This window comes from Rhea americana, unplaced genomic scaffold, assembly GCF_003343005.1.
Source record: "Rhea americana isolate MKP2758 unplaced genomic scaffold, rheAme1 scaffold_10, whole genome shotgun sequence".
NCBI lineage: Eukaryota > Metazoa > Chordata > Aves > Rheiformes > Rheidae > Rhea > Rhea americana.
In genome coordinates this window covers 4,953,540-4,969,633 of record NW_028185039.1, presented here as the reverse complement: position 1 = coordinate 4,969,633, position 16,094 = coordinate 4,953,540, and the positions used below count along the sequence as shown (strand labels likewise).

Sequence of the window (16,094 nt, the reverse complement as noted above, 5' to 3'; positions counted from 1 at the left end):
TTCCCATTGTGTTTAAATGCTGTTTGAGTGTTTCAGGGGATGCAGTTGATCAGCAGGTAATGTTGTGGAAAATTTCAGTTCTCGGTGCATTTTCTTCCTGCCACTTAAGAGATATTGGAGCTGGTAAATTCCTGACAAGTTTTAGTCAACTTAGTCTTACCTAAAATGGAAACAGCTCATGCTGTAATGCCTTTCTTTAAGATAGGAAAACTAGGACTGTATTCAAGACATAAATGCATAACTGCTATAAAAATGATACAGTGACACTTTATTTTTCCGTTACTGTCCTAATGATTCCTAGTATTGCTTGCCTTTCTGACAGCTGTTGAGGATGCAGTTTTCAGGAAACTGTCCGTAATGACTCCAAGATCTTTCATGAGTGTAGATAGCTTATTTAGAACTTATCTGTCTGTAGTTATAGTACGGGTTATTTTTTTCCCCACATGCCTTACTAATATTAGAGTTCATCTGCTGCTCTGTTGCTCAGAATTAGGAGATCCTTTTGCTACTCCTTGCAGGCAGTTTCGAGAATACTCTGCAGAGTTTGTCACCTCCCAGTTCACTGTTCTGCCCAGGTCCTTTTAAGAATAAGTATCTTTCCATAAAGCCTTAAGGAATCTAGTAGTAGTTTCATTTCACTGTGARAACTATCATTTTATTCTCAGTATTTCCTTCCCCCCGTCTTTTACAAGGTTAGGAATCCTCAGGAGGGCTTTCCCTATCTTTTGTCAACTTAGTTTTTTAAGAGCCTTTTGTATGAGGTACATTAAAAACTTATTTTTTATTTTTTAAAGATTTCTTTTTTAAAAAAAGTATTCATATTGCCTATATCACTTTTAATCACAAACTTGCTGATTCATTGGAAAACTTCATAGGTTTCTAAGGAATGGTTTTTCTGTGCAAAAAAGATATTGACTCTTAAGTGAGGCATCATTTATTGTGTCTGCTTGTTTGTGGTTTTTTATGGTTTCTATCACCACAGTGGAGAGAAACTATAGTTTTTATTTCAGTTTCCAATGTCATTAGTGGCGCTCTCTTTAAAGACTGCTGTTCCTATTTCACCTTAAAGTTTTTAGAGATTACATGGAGTTTAGCAAGGTAAGTTGAATTTTGTTGTTACTATTGACTACAGTTTAAGAATTAAAAATCTTGAATCCAGTGTCCTTGGACATCTCTGTTTTGATTTAGTTTTTCCCCTTCCACTTAAAGCTGCATACCTTCTTGTCTGGAAGTAGCAAGGCCTTGTTAATAAACAGATTTATAGGCAAGCACTTCCTAAAACTATAGGTCCACATTATTCTCTTTCTATCTATAGGTAATACAGAGTATGAATAGACATAATGTGTTCCAGTTCACCAAGTTCATTTTTGTTACTTCAAATAATTGTCTGTCATTTCTGGATTAAAAGTGATGTTTAGAGAGTTTAAAGATTCAGAATGTTCTGTAGATGAACAGCTCAAGGGCCGAACATGTTTCATAGATGTGGCAAAACTCTCACAATTACTTCGTCAGTGTTAAGAGTTCCAAATGTTTGCAGTGCTTGATCCTCAACTGAGTAATGTGTTATTTATAAAAAGCACACTGGGTTGCCATTATCTTTTTTATTATTATTATTAGAGTACAAGTTTTCAACGATTTTGCTTCTGCATCCAACAGATGTTGGAAATTTAATGAAATATTAGAATATGCTCTTTGTAGAACAGTCGTAGGACACAAAAGTGATTTGGAATGCAGAAGACTGCAGATGGTTCCTGTTTTTGTTTTTTTTTGGGCGGACTTAGCCTTGTGTGATTGTATGTGACTAAATAGTTTGTGTGGGTAGGTTAAACTTCTTACTTCCTCTTGCCCTTTGGAAGTCCACTTCAGGAGCGTAATTGTTTTCCTAGCTCTAACAACTTTGTTTCTCCCTGTCTTTTGCTGGACTGAAATCTTAGGTTAGCACAGTTTAATGGACTATCGCAGATGCAGTGACTACAACTGTAAATTAAATTTTTATATACAAACTTTAATTTTTATATATGAAAATGTCTCTATAAATCTGTGTACTCATACAGATAGATAGATATAAGTAAATAAGTGTGTGTGTGTGCATATGTATATTTATATGTTTGTATGTATGTACCGTTATGAATACTAACATAGGAAAACATCTACACACTGATTTCACTTGTTTTTCTGTAGCAGAATCTTATCAGAAGTGCTGACTTGGGTGAGATTGTTGATTTTCCTAGCCTGAAGGTCAGCATGTATGCTTGGAGGAAAGACTTATAGCATTGTGGTCAAGTAAAATGAAGGAGCTGCTGGGAAAGGATAGATTTAGCGAAGCATGAAGTATGTCATGTTCGGTGCACTGCACAAGATATGAACAGTGTCTGGGAAGACTTTATCATGATGATTTGTCGTAATGAGCAGGCTGCTCTCCCCTTATCTAACCTAACAGTGGCTCTCTTTAGAAGCAGAATCCTACTGGATTTGCCAAGGCAAATACAGGAAAAAGACACCCTTTGTCATAAATTTCACTCAGTCAGTGTAGCCAATATAAGAATTTTATTAATTACAGCAAGCAAGATATAGGCAAATATCAGCGCTGGGCGACAGGGGAGTCTCTGCTCTGCCAACTGCCGCACCTAGAAAGGCTTCAGTTCCCCTTTTTATTCTTTTTCCTCTTCNTTTTTTTAAATCAGCAAAAAGTGCATCATTATGTTTTAAGGTAGCTCTTTATTGGAGACTTTATGGAAGCCAGGGAAGGGCAGTGCATCTGTTTGGCTTGAAGCATCTGTACAGTAATAACTTGATAAATAGATATTAATAGATAGAGAAAAAGCACAGTTACATAATCTCATATTTATTGAGATTCAGAATTAAATACTGATGCATATTTAATTCTTAAGAAAATAGTCAACACTTCTGTAAGTACCTATTTAGTGAAGTCTTTCTCCAAACTCAAAACACCTGATGCATTCTCCAACACTTCTTTATGAAAGAAGAGGGTGACAGTGTTTTGGGGACTGTTGAGTTTCTGAAAACTCTAATAAAATTTTTGTATTAATGTGAATTTACTTTGGTTTTGCTTCTAATGAAGCATATGTTTTCTAGGTGAATGTGCCGTTAGTGCTCCGGTGTAAGAACCATTTTGTGGTTGATACAGATTGGCCGAGCTAGGAATGGATGTCTTCTCAATTGCCAGTACACTGGATGTGCCAGAAGTAAAGCAAAATGTCCTTCTTTTTAAAATAGAAAATGCAACTGATTGCTTTTACACCCTGTTGCATTTTTGCTTTGCCTTTCTGGGTTGTGGTGGACAGGGAGAACGAGGCAAAGAAAGAGAATGGAAAGGGAGGGGGCCATGAGCTGCCCTGCGATGACGAGCCAGATCTGGGGGCTGTGGGGCACCCTACGAAGGACAGCAGCTGATGGAGACAGCAGGGAGGCAGCAGCCCTGGGGTGCAGTGCGGAGGGAAGAAAGGCATGGGAGCACCGAGGAGCTTGTTGCAGAAGGAGCTGGAAGCCATGGCGCATCATTCTTAAGGTGCTCAGCCAAGATGAGGAGAAGGCTCTTAACTCTCAGTAAGGGCAAGAGATTAAGAAGAGTAAATCGGATCAAATTGCAGTTATCTGTAGTGAAGACAAGAGGTTTTGTTTTTGTGTTAAGGTAAATGTTTTGAGTATCTATGACTAATGTCTTTGGGGGCTAGGTAATTAAGCAGGTAGTTAATTAAGATGAGGTAGTTTGCAGCTCTTCTAATTCATTGTGAAGGTTAATTGCTGCCAAGATTATTCCTGCACCAATAAGAAATAACTTCAGAAGGCAGGAATGTTCTCTGCACAGACATGGAAACTTTGGTATGCAGACGATTTTCTGGGACAGATTTTTTTTTTTTTTTTTTTGTTTGGTCACATGTTTTGATTATATGGTGATGTGAGGCATGTACTTTTTTTTTTCTATTGAGACAACTGTCGAAGTGATAGCAGTTCATTTACTTGTGCTAGAATGAACATCTGCTGCTGCTTGCCTTCCCTTAATAAAGCTCGGAGAATGATTACTTACCTTCCTTTGAGCTGGCTGTGTAAACTAATATGTTGTTTGAAATAAATAAGAAAACTTTCTTTCAACTTGAAATAAATTTGCAAGATAAAAGGGAATATGAGATTTGAGTAAAGAAGTATGCGGTTTAAGTACTGAAAAGTTCAGAAGATCTCAAATGCTTGTATGCTGAAAAGAAGTAAGAGTCAGAAGAATTACAATTTTTTTCCAAAGCACATGTTTCACTGGTATTCCTCATAAGCTTAAATTAGGTATCAGCTTGTCCTGTATTTAGCAAACTTGCTTGGAGTCTCATGTGTTCAAATGAGTATTTCCAGAGCAAATTGCGTTGCTAGAAATGACCCTGCATACTGTCAGTGGCATGTCCATCCCTACCTAATGCATCTTGTCTTTCTCCAGGAATTGTTTTGTTCCCTTTGCTGTAATTTGACTTCTTAGCTTTAGCTTCTCTGTTCTTGTAAAATGAAGATGAGCCTATTATTAATTCTAAAAGTCATCTGAAGTATAAACAACTTGAATGAGATTTAGATACTTAGATATTCTGAGAAGTAGCCAAAAAAGTGTAAAAGRATGTTCCTATCAGGAGTTTTTGTGTTACCATAAGGGAAGGCCTCCAGAGTAAAGGGAAAATATTATTGTTTTCATTGTGGATATTAACTTAAACAACAGAAAAACAGATATTCTGGTGTTATTTTTGTACAATTAGAAAGATGCATAATAATTATGAAAAATCTCCTAATAGCTATTTTTCCAAGGTGATAAATGCAGTTATGCATATGTTCATTTCCTGTGGTCTRTTTGAAATAAACTCTAACCAATGATCAGATCACAGCATGACTGCCATAGAAATTGGAGTGATAATACAGCAACTATATTTTGTTTTGTAGCTGATGCGTTTTTCAAAGCTGCAGTGAGCCTTGTTCCTGAAGTGCCAAAAATGATCAATATAGATGGAAAGATGCGACCTTCTGAATCTTTTCTCCTGGAATTCCTCTGTAATTTTTTTTCCACATTATTAGTCGTTCCGGTAAGTTTTATGTGTGAATAGCAAATTTATGTTTGTCTTTTCTGTTTTTAGAGTAGACCTGCTTTAATTTGAACTTTCCTTGTGTTTTGTTACATACCTACTGTTTTGCGTTTGATRATGGTAGTACTCTTTATCATGCAGTGAGGCAAAGATGTCAGAAGTTCCTCGAGCATTACTCAGTCTGGAGAATGCTGCCTCGCAACTTTAGCAAAGGAATGCTGCACATTGAACCCAAACGCCTGTTAACAGATAGCTTTTGCTGAATCAAACGCTCTGTTTCATAGTCACCAAGAACTGCCTTGCCAGAAATATGAACTCCCAGATTGGTAGCCGGAAATGTCCCGCTAGTGGTTGTGGATTGTGCAGGAAGCTTGTGATAAAATAGGGCCTTGAACTGGAATCCTTTTGTCCCTAGGCTTAGCACTCTGAAATGTCCCTGCTATCWCAAGAGTAAAATAAAATATTTTGCAGACAATGTCATCTTGAAAAGGATATTGCAGTCAAGTTGCTGTTGATCAGCTAAATCCAAGTGGCTGTCCTCATGCAAGCTCGTAGCCTCCCGAGGTGCAAGGTCATGCATTTGTTTAGTATAGTTTTACATTATAATTAATCCATAGTAATTGAGGACTRTCACGAAGGGAGCTTGTCATGCTTCTGCCTATGAGTTGATGTAATGGAAGACAGTTGTGTATTTTGGGGAGTGGGAGATGCAGTGGTTTAGTTTTCCATCAGCAAGCTGAACCAGTTTGTTCCCTGGCTGCAAAATCCTGAGCTGCAGTGCCAAGTAGGGTAGCAGAGCAAGCGTTCAGAGGCAGACACATTTTACAAAATATTACAATTCTACATCCTTCCAATTTTTAGCTAACTATTAAGTTTAAATGCAAATACGTGTTACTCTCCTTTGTGTATTTTTAAACTACTCCTGAAATGTGAGGAAAAAACATAAACTAATCTGAAAGATCTTAGATAAAGCTTTCATAAGCAAGGTATTTTGTTGACCTTACAGAAAAAGAGAGGTCTCTGACTCACAAGACTGCACTTAGTGAAAACCTGACACTTGAAGATTTTACCTCCTTTTGTTAACAGCTCTGTCCTTACTGGAGAGGATTCTGCTTTCCTGGCAAGGGTTGGCCTGGTGTCATGGCTTTTGAGGAGGGATAAGGGAGAGAAGGAAGTTGGGTTTTTTTCTTTCATTTTTCTTTGGCTAGGCTTGGAGAAGCAGCACAGTATTGCCATGCAAATCTTTCTGATTAGACCAGCCTATTCCCCTTCTCCCTGTGGAGGGGGCCTCATAAGCCATGCCTTTTCGGCAGCGTGGAAGTGCTATAATTATATTCCTTTCATATTAAGATTGTTGATCGTCTGTAACTTTGACTTCCCAGTGTAGGTGTTCTCCTGAAACTCGTAATTACATGAGTAATATACTTGTTTCTGTAGCTAGCAAATTATTTGAATAAAAAATTCTATATAGTGTGTGTAATTTTAGAGGCTTAGCTGTTAAGAAGCTGACAATTACTTTTGTATTATTCCCTCTGACTAGAAAACAAAGCATTTCAGAGTTTGTCTACTGAGGCTGCCTAGATCAAGTTTGTGATTATGGGTCAAATAGACATTTTAGAAGAAAGCTATAGCATGTTTTTAAAAGTGTGTACTGGAAGCATGCTGCAGAAAAGTAGTTGTCAGCTTTAATTACATTGTAGCTTTTACTGTTTATAGAGCCAGTACTGCAACTGAAAAATCTCAGACAAACCCTAATAATCCTATTTTTATTTCTTTTGACCTGTTTTCTATAGGACCATCCAGAACAAGGAGTATTGTTTCTTGTGCGAGGACTACTAAATGTGATTCAGGATTATACTTGGGAGGATAACAGTGATGACAAAATCCGGATTTATACCAATGTTTTGCATCTCCTGTCCGCAATGACTCAGGAAACATATATCTACCATGTAGATAAAGGTAATAAGTAAAGGTGATCCTGTGTTTGGATCCTGTGTTCTGCTGTGCAATTTGTGGAATTGCATCACAGCAGAATCTAGTTAATGAAGATAATGTTAGTCAAACTTAAAAAAAAAAAAAGGATCGTTTTCCTCTCCAAGTCTATGTATTTTGATTTAAAATAATCACAGGAGTTGGCTGCCAAGCAGACACACAGTCTATTCTTTATGTAAACCTGTGAAGAGTGGCTTAATTAGCTTGTTCATGGTGTTGATGCAGATACTTAGGACTATAGGCTTTTCAAGTGACTATCAGAACTTCATTCTATATATACGGAGGGGTTTTTCTTTTAGTCCAAATTATCAACTTGATGTACACATATTTTTAATGCTTTATATGCGTATATTAACAATTCAGATTCTCAGAGTATAAAGCCCAGTATTCATTAAGCGACGTATTGGCTGCTTTGAAGGCAGGTTTTCAATTTTGGAAATTGTGATAGTATCTTAAAAATAAAAAAAAAAGTCCTCAGAATAGTTTTCCCTCCTTTCCTTCCCTCCCTCCCCCCNAAAAAAAAGTACAGATTTTGCATTTTATAAAATGGCTATAGTATCTTGGTAAGAACATAATATTTTGATTGCTCAAGAATTTGATGGTTTGCCTCTTAAATCATAGAGGGCTCACTATATTAAGCAGGGCTTTCAAAAGAAGGCAGGCTAAAATACATTCTGGAGGTCATCTGGTGAATAGTCTGTCAGAGTTACCAACTGTCTCTTGCAGTTAGCAACTTAGAAAATAGTTGTTAGCAGACCCATTAGTCTAAAGTAAATATCTACTTGTTCAAATTCTCTAAGGAAATGTGGTTTGGATTCTTTCTTTTTAATGAATAAAATAACCACATAACCCCAAGATGCAAGTTAATTTTAAATGCTTGAAGTCTGGTGGGATATTCAAATGGAAGGTGATGGGGAAGTACAAATTAGTAATTTTTCATCTGTAGTTGAGCAATGATTTTCTTTTATAGATGGACCATGTACCCTAACTATTTAAAATGAAGTTTTTTGGGGGAAAAGGGGATCGCTTTTTCTCTTATGTTCTATTGTTCACTTGGAATACTCTTGAGTTTATAAATTTCTTGTAACTTTCTTCTTAGAAAAATGTTGTTGAAGTGGACATGCGTATGTGGTGTTAAAATAAATGAAAGTATAAGTAAGTGAGGCCAAAACACTTGTTTAAAATTATGGTTAAATAAGCTCTAAAAAGTCACCAGCTCTCTCTTTCCAAAAAATCTTTAAAGTCTCTGAAATTGAAAATATACTTGCTGAATCTCTCTCTCCATGCCTTTGAGATAATCGAGGTTTTATTTTAGAAAAAAAAAATATATAATGCATTTTCATTTGAAAATCTTACACTGTGTGAAATATATTAACTGTTTGACCCAAACCTGCTCCCACTGAAGACGATGGCCAAATTCTTCTAGGATTATGAGATCTAGGAGTTTATCTCTATGGAAAGTGCAGAAATTGGCACAGTATGTTGCTTTGCATTTGGAGTATAGCAGATATTTATGAGCCCAGCTGTGTCTCCAGTAACACAGAACAGGCTTTGATAAGCTAGGAGATGCTTTTTGGTTTTATGTTTCTAAAATCAGGACGACATAGTAGGCAGCCAAGCAGTATGCGCTTAAGCAAGATTGTTTTCCGTGTGTTGGGAGAAGGTTGTTTTATGATTTCCAAATCTGGTCTTCTACAAATAGCTGGAAATAGCTGGTGTTTTCAGTAGCAAGTTGATGTGTGGCTTTAGTCAGACCTAAGCTTGAATTCTCTCTGCAGTTGATTCCAATGATACCCTGTATGGTGGAGACTCCAAGTTCCTGGCTGAAATTAATAAACTCTGTGAAACAGTGATAGCACAGATCCTGGATCATCTCAAAACCCTTGGAAAAGAAGAGGTATGTCCTTATTCAACTTGATTCAATGCAGAAGTAAAATGACTTCGGAGTTAAATAAACCTTCTTGACGAGGCTTTGGCCTTTTAGAAAGCACTGGGAACTTTACAAGAGGGAATTAGGTAGTTTTACTTGATTAAAAARTTGAGTTGATCATGGAGTTTGGCCCGTGGTAGAGAGGATCTAGTGATGTGAAAGAGATCATTGAGCATTTATAAAGTATTTTTGAGGTATGGGCTCAAGTTAAGTGCTGAGGTGCATGCTGTACTTGACCAGCTTGTGCATGGACAGTACTAGAGGCAGCTCTGGTGCATGGTATTGTGTCGATTCTGAAGGTCTATCAGAGGATGCATTTTTGTTGCAAAGCAGAACCGTGACTGCAGAACAGTATAGTAAGGTTAGAGTTAGCTTTCAATTAATTTGCCAACTAACTAGCTTGAGTACTAGTGCAGTCTGGCTATGGAAGCATAAAGCTCAGTGTGGGATAACTTTTTTCTTTTGATTTCTGTCTATARTGACATGCTCCATGGTGCTGTTGCTGGACTACAATTACTGACTTAAGCTAGAGAATTTGCGATAGTACCACAGTCTCTCCTTTAATTGCAATATAGTTATATCTAAAACCTGCTGCATGTCTTCAGTTGTTGTTCCTTCTGACTGTCGCTTTTCTTTCTCCATAAATAATCACTTATYTTTTCCTTTGTGCCAGTATCTTATTTTCTTGCCAGCTAAATTAGACCCTAAAATGCCCACTTATGTCATGGGCAAACTGAGAATTCACTAGATAGTCTGTTACAGAGTAAAATACAATGGAAATCTTTAATTTGTAAAAGTTTTGAATCCTAGACATTAGGATGAATTCAGGAGAGAGGTGCAGAGAGAGGGAAAAGATATTCTGGCTTTATCCTGGTTTTAGTGTAAGGTGATATTAGGTAAGGAAGAATCTTGGCAGTTTATTGGTGTTCTCGATCGGAGTTCAGAGGATCTGAAAAATCAAATATATCTTAATGTATTGTATGTGAGAGGCAAGTGACTAACGTTTTCCATATTGCTGAAATCGTGAGAACTTGCTGTTCTGATAATGTATCTGTTTGAGATTCAGGCCCTCAGCAATTTTCTAATTACCCCTAGTAAAATACTGCATATTGGTAGAAATCTTTTGGCTTGTAGACTGGGATGGAGTGTAGACTGGGGAGGCTGAGGGCATGATAATTTGATTAAAAAAAGAAAATGGAACTTCTTTGATAGGCTGAGCAGGAGCCTATAATGTTTACCTCTACAGAATGTATTAAGTGATGCTCATTTGGGGACCACTATGCAAAATTTAGCTTTTTCCCTGCTTTTGCTATCCTCCTTAAGCTAAAAAGAAGGGTGAGGAATTAATTTCAAACTAGATAGTTCAGGTAATACTAGCAGACAGATGCTATAGCAGTGCCTAGACTGCCATTTTTAGTACTTGAGGTAGCTTTTGCAGCCCATGCTGAGCTCTAGGCTGCAACAGTGGACTTCGAGCAAGTATCAGAGCCAGTTATTTTAAAGCTATACATGGGAGTGCCTGTGGGCTAGAGGCATCTTCAGAGGAAGTGACATGTCTAAATGCACAAATGCTTTTCTAACATAAATCTTGAGTATCCTTGTGTCATGGGGTCTGGCAAAATTCACTGAAAGAATGCAGGAACAGATATTTGGATTGCTAGCCAGAATTTCATGAAGTGTAAAGTACGTGGTCCACTGTATGCAAGAGTCCATTTTTTCTCTGTTGTGCTGTATGAAATTAGGATGTTTTTCTRCGCTTTGGAGGGGATAGGACACAAGGGATGTAATATATAATCCTAGAACACGTGACCTTGTAGTTTGTATTTTATTTCATTGTCATCAGAAGGTTATGGAAAACATGCTGCCAAGAAAGCAGACAGTTCTTTCTGATGTGGGAATTGTTAGTCCCATGATGTATGTGGTTGCCAAATAGTTGTCTGTTCATTTCTATTTGCTGCCTGTAAATAAGTCTTGTGAGTTGGAGTGCCACCTACAATGCAGCCTCAGTTATGTCAGCAGGCTTGGCAGCCCACAGGCACGGGTTTCTCGCTTGGGTTTGAGGTTAGTGCCATGTTGCACCAATGTTCCTGTTCATCAACATGTAAAGTCCCGTCCAGCTCCTTTTGCTAATTTTTAGACATAGTGAGATTTACTGCATACCCGAGCTTCTCACTCTTCGCTTTGCACTGTGTAACAGATGGTTGCCCAGAGAGGTTGTGGAGTCTCCTTCCTTGGAGATGCTCAAAAGCCATCTGGACACGATCCTGTGCAATGTGCCCTAGGTGACCCTGCTTGAGCAGGGAGGTTGGACTAGATGATCTCCAGAAGTCCCTTCCAAACTCTGTGATTCTGCGATTAGATCCCCAAATCCTGTCTATGACTGTTACTAACTCAGTGTACTGAGGAAGGTTTATGTGCATCACAGTCTTCCAGTTCTCTCTAATGTGTTTCTAGATTCTTTTTGAAGCATGGCCCTTTTTGAAGTACGTATGTTTCAGATCATTTGAAATACTATCTGCGTTTTTAAAAATTGATTATATATTTGCATAAATATTGGCTGGAAAACCCTGCTAGTGACAGTCAGACTCCTAAGTACTGCTGTTTTTGCATTCTGCCCTGTAATGCAACTGTCTCACTTCTAACAGGGAAACCCTCAAGCAACTTCTGGGAACCTCTTTGAAGTTTGTATTCAGTGGAAGATAAATAGGCATTAGATGGTTGGGGGGGAAAAAAAGAGCAACAACAAAAAAAAAAAACAAGTAGTGCCTCATTTTGCTAATCCAGGCTGCATGGTAATGGGGCAGGGGAAAGGCTATGTGCCTCATGAATAATGTGACAAAGCACAGGCCCTTATACTCTGTATTTTTTCCCCCTAAGGATATTAGTCCTACAGGAAAAATSCTGTAGTATTTAAGCATTGACAACTACTCCTTCCATTGTATGTCTTTTGAGAATAATTTCTGGGATATACTATGTCCTCTATTYTTCCTTGCCACTTCTTTAATAGCTTTGCCATCTTTCATATTTATTTGGGCAACTGATAGTTTGGCTTGTGCCRTTTCTTTGATTAATAGCAGTTGACCTCTCTTCTACTGGCAATGAGAAGTGGAACTAATTTACTTCCTGTCCCTTAGGGAAAGGGCATAGGCTGTGTGGCTGCATTTGTATCRTGTCAGGAGAGCACAGTGCTCACTGCACTCTCATTACCCTACATTGTTCTTATTCTCCCTGTAACTCTGTACCTGAATGCTGTATATTGGCTACAGCAAACATATATTGAACTTAAAGGGCTGAAGTGAAGTGTTAAATTCATTAATCAGGGTGGTGAGTTGACAGCTTARTTCTAACTACTCTGCTGCTGCTGTTTCAAGATAAGATGGAGCTCTGCTTTCAGCAGTGGTCTTTCTTGAGCAAAAAACAAAGTACAACTGCAGCTAGGCATTGTAAACAAATAGTGTGTCTTGGATACATCTAATAATAATTTGTCCTTTTAGCCTTTTTAAGCTTATTTTATAGAAATGGGCAAAAGAGATGCAACTTTTGTAGATCTGCAATGGTATCTTGATTGCTTCTGGTTTCCACTCGCATCAAATCTGGGTGGTAGCATCCCTTAAGTTTAGTGCAGGACTGTCTGAGTCCCAGAACAACTCGGTAGAGGTTAAAGAGGATGGTGCTCTGCAGTTTGCCACAAAGGAGAGGGTCCTCCCAGGGTATCTCCTTGGCAATTTTATGCAAATGTGCAACAAGTATGTTGGTGTTACTCAGGTCTCAGTAAAGGAATAGCAGCAAAAATCTGTCATCAGAAATAATTAATTTGTATGACTGCTGGACTTGTGTTCATCCAGACTAATGATCGTGGTATCTAGAAATCTAAAGCCATGCTGATCTGAGGTAAGTGCAAGGTTGGTTGGTGAGTGAGTGATTTCTRTGCAACAGTAAGGAGTTATGAGGGTGTTTTTTTATCAGCTACTTAGTAGTATGTCATGCCAAAGTGATATRAGATACAGAAGTCAGAGATTATTTTGATCTGCAGCAAATTAGGTTAGTTCAAAAGTGAACTCATGAATCTCGTGCTCATGTCTTTGTAACTATAACTATTGATAGATATGTATTATAGAAGGACTGTCTGCCCCTTTCATTTTCCTGAGCTCTCTGATTTTTGGATTATGCCGGGTATTTTAGGATGACTGCATGATAATATGAGGGKTTTTTTTGTTTTTTCATTTATAGACTCTGAAGCGACAGAGCCAGCTAGCGCTCTATTTCTTTAACACTATTTTGGCTCATGGAGATCTACGAAACAACAAACTAAACCAGCTTTCAGTCAATCTCTGGAATCTTGCTCAGAAACATGGCTTTGCTGACACCAAGACCATGGTAAGGAAAACAGATAATGCACAGAAATCTTTAACTAAGATCTCTCCCCCTGCTCCTCCACTTGGGAAAACAAAATTACTTGCTTGATTTAAAATAGCATTTTCATGAAAGAGGAGAGARAACACAACTGGCAATTTTGCTCTGAAGTCTGTTCAGAATAAATAACTGGTGGCCTTTGCATGCAGAGCACTGAATAAAATGAAATGGAAGTTCACCTGGTCTGCAAGTAGTTCTTGTCCAAAAGAGAGAGAGAGAGAGAGAGAGAGAGAGAGAGAGAGAGAGAGAGAGAACAAACCCCACCCTCTATAGTCTGAGATCAAAAGCATTTTTAAAATGCTTCTTGGTAAATAGGCAACCTCCCTTATTTGGACTGGTTTAGCATCTTTCTAGCGCTTTTAAATATATTTCACAAATTAATTTAAGGAACCTGAAGATGGTGGGTCCTAGAACTTCTTTTCAGTACGGGAAACATAAGCTTTAAGAGAAATACAGCATTTTTATTTAGTGGAGGATCTGCATGGTCTCGTCTTGAAAAGTAGTTTTTTTTTTTTTTTTTTTTTTTTTTTTTTTTTTTTTTTTGCCTTGCTTAAGGGAGATAGCCAGCTATGGAATCAGAAATGCAAGATTACATATCCAGTGGAATTTAGGGAAATCAAGAGTGTTTACTGCAACACCTTGACACGTGGCATAAATGACAGAATGTGAAATGAGAAAAGACAAAGACTAAAAAATCTCAAACTGTCTTCCTTTTCATATCCAGGTAAAAACACTAGAATACATCAAGAGGCGAAGCAAACAACCTGAAATGAGTCACTTCACAGACTTGGCCCTTCGACTTCCACTGCAGTCCAGGACCTGATGAATGCTTCTTTTCCAAGGAGGTATCTGTCCAGAGGGCATGTAGCCAAGGCCATATATCACTCATTCTTCTAGCATTTGACTAGATAGAGCTCAGTGTATTTTAATTTTATTTACAGCATGACAGATTTACTTGGACAAAGGTGAAACTCTTCTGAGAGTGCAGTAACTTGACCTGAATTTCTGTTTCCAGTTCTGCCATTACATTCTTAATTTAAATGCTAATTTAGATTCAGTAAAAGGTATTTTGAACTTCTGTGGTAGCAAAAGCTTTTCCAAACCTAATCTGATGTTCATTTTAGCAACAAAGGAAGAATATAATCAGCACAGATCAGTCCACTGCCTCCAGACATCATCTCACTTGTAGAATAGTCTCTGTCCTGTGTAAAAATCAGTATCTCAATATAATAATCCTAAAAAATCATCCTTATACTTGGGATGCTGCCAACATCTGTATGGTCAGTTCCAGTAAAAGAGAAAAATGGCTGAGATATTGCTGTTAAAAATTTCTGCAATATATTTGCACAGACATGTTTATGCTTTCACTTTAGTTCAGTGGTATTTTGTAAAATGGAATCCTGAAATGCTATTTCAGAGGAAAACAAACATATTCAAAGTACTTCATATTCTCAAAGTGCACTGTATCTCTGAATAAAACAGTTAATTTGCAGTTCCTCTGTTTGTTCTGGGGGAGTCTCTTTGTGTATACTCACTTTTCACTTAATCATTCTGGAATTTAATTACTACTGTACTACGTAATAAATTTCACTCATTTTTGGCCTGTGATAAAGAACCATGCTGAGAGCTTTTATTTATTGCTACTTTTGCTTAGYGGTGAGTAGTTTACTGAGCTAAATCCTTATATGGATGTTAAGATACTGTTTTGCACAAAAATGTTATTTCGTTAAGGCTAAACATGTAATCAGTTTTGCTAGGCCCATCTTCAAGGAGTTAGTAGGCTGATGAGTGTTAATATATGTCACCCAAATTATTAACCATTCCTTTCTTGTTCTACGTTTTTCTTCTCTTGAGTGAGTGGTTACTGAAGCAGAGTATATGCATGTATTTTGTGTTCAGGTTATAAGAGACTGAACTAAGACCCCTTGTAATATAGGATTGTATAGACTATACGTGTAAGCAAAGTAAACTATAGGAACACCAAATAATTATGAAGTAGTATCAACCTGCAACGAAACCTTTCCAATCTTTAGTAAACAGCTATTTTAATTACATTGACTTGCCTTAAATAACTTTGCATAAAGCACCCACTATCTATAGTGAAGTGGCAGTATTGCAAACGTTATCATATCGCCCTTTAATTTAGCTTTCTTTCTTGCTGCAACCACAYAGAACAACTTTCAAGAGCATGTAGATGATTCGTCGTGTTGGGCTTARGAACCTAGCCCAACAGGGCTGAGCTCTCTAAAGCAGGCCAGTAAGTCATAGTAAGCAGCTGTCTGTAAGGTAGAAATTCCCCTTTGGGCTGTTATGCTGCTATAAACCCAGAGTGGAGTTGTTTCAGATCATGTGCAATGGAAACTCTTGTAGCAGGCTTGTAAGTGTCCCAACCTTTCCTCTTCCCCATATATACAATTTCCACCTGTTATCATTTGAGTACAACTTTGGTTTCTTTAGTGATACAAGACTGCCATGTGAAATGCAATCCCCCATTTTGCATTTGGTTTTATTTGTGCAAAAGTAGGTCATGATAGGCAGAAAAATATAGTTAGTTATTGGGAAAAAACCCTAAACATCTAGTTTAGAAGCTAATACAACCACTCTAATAAACTGCTTTTGGCTTTCTTCCATGCTAGATTAAAATTAATTTTAGTTAAMGTACTCCACTTAAAATAGATCAAATGTTT

The 16,094-nt window shown here is 37.6% G+C and overlaps 1 protein-coding gene across 1 annotated transcript in view; it reads left to right on the top strand.

Moving 5' to 3' along the window:
• The window catches only part of VPS35L (VPS35 endosomal protein sorting factor like), a 59,134-nt gene extending 44,112 nt beyond the window's left edge, over positions 1 to 15,022 (top strand). Inside the window, exons 27-31 of the mRNA XM_085302359.1 lie at positions 4,933 to 5,072; positions 6,866 to 7,031; positions 8,843 to 8,961; positions 13,225 to 13,371; positions 14,132 to 15,022. Of these exons, the coding sequence (XP_085158485.1) occupies positions 4,933 to 5,072; positions 6,866 to 7,031; positions 8,843 to 8,961; positions 13,225 to 13,371; positions 14,132 to 14,230 (671 nt within the window). The 3' untranslated portion in view covers positions 14,231 to 15,022. The remainder of the gene's footprint in view (positions 1 to 4,932; positions 5,073 to 6,865; positions 7,032 to 8,842; positions 8,962 to 13,224; positions 13,372 to 14,131) is intronic.
• The last annotated feature ends 1,072 nt before the right edge of the window (positions 15,023 to 16,094 follow it).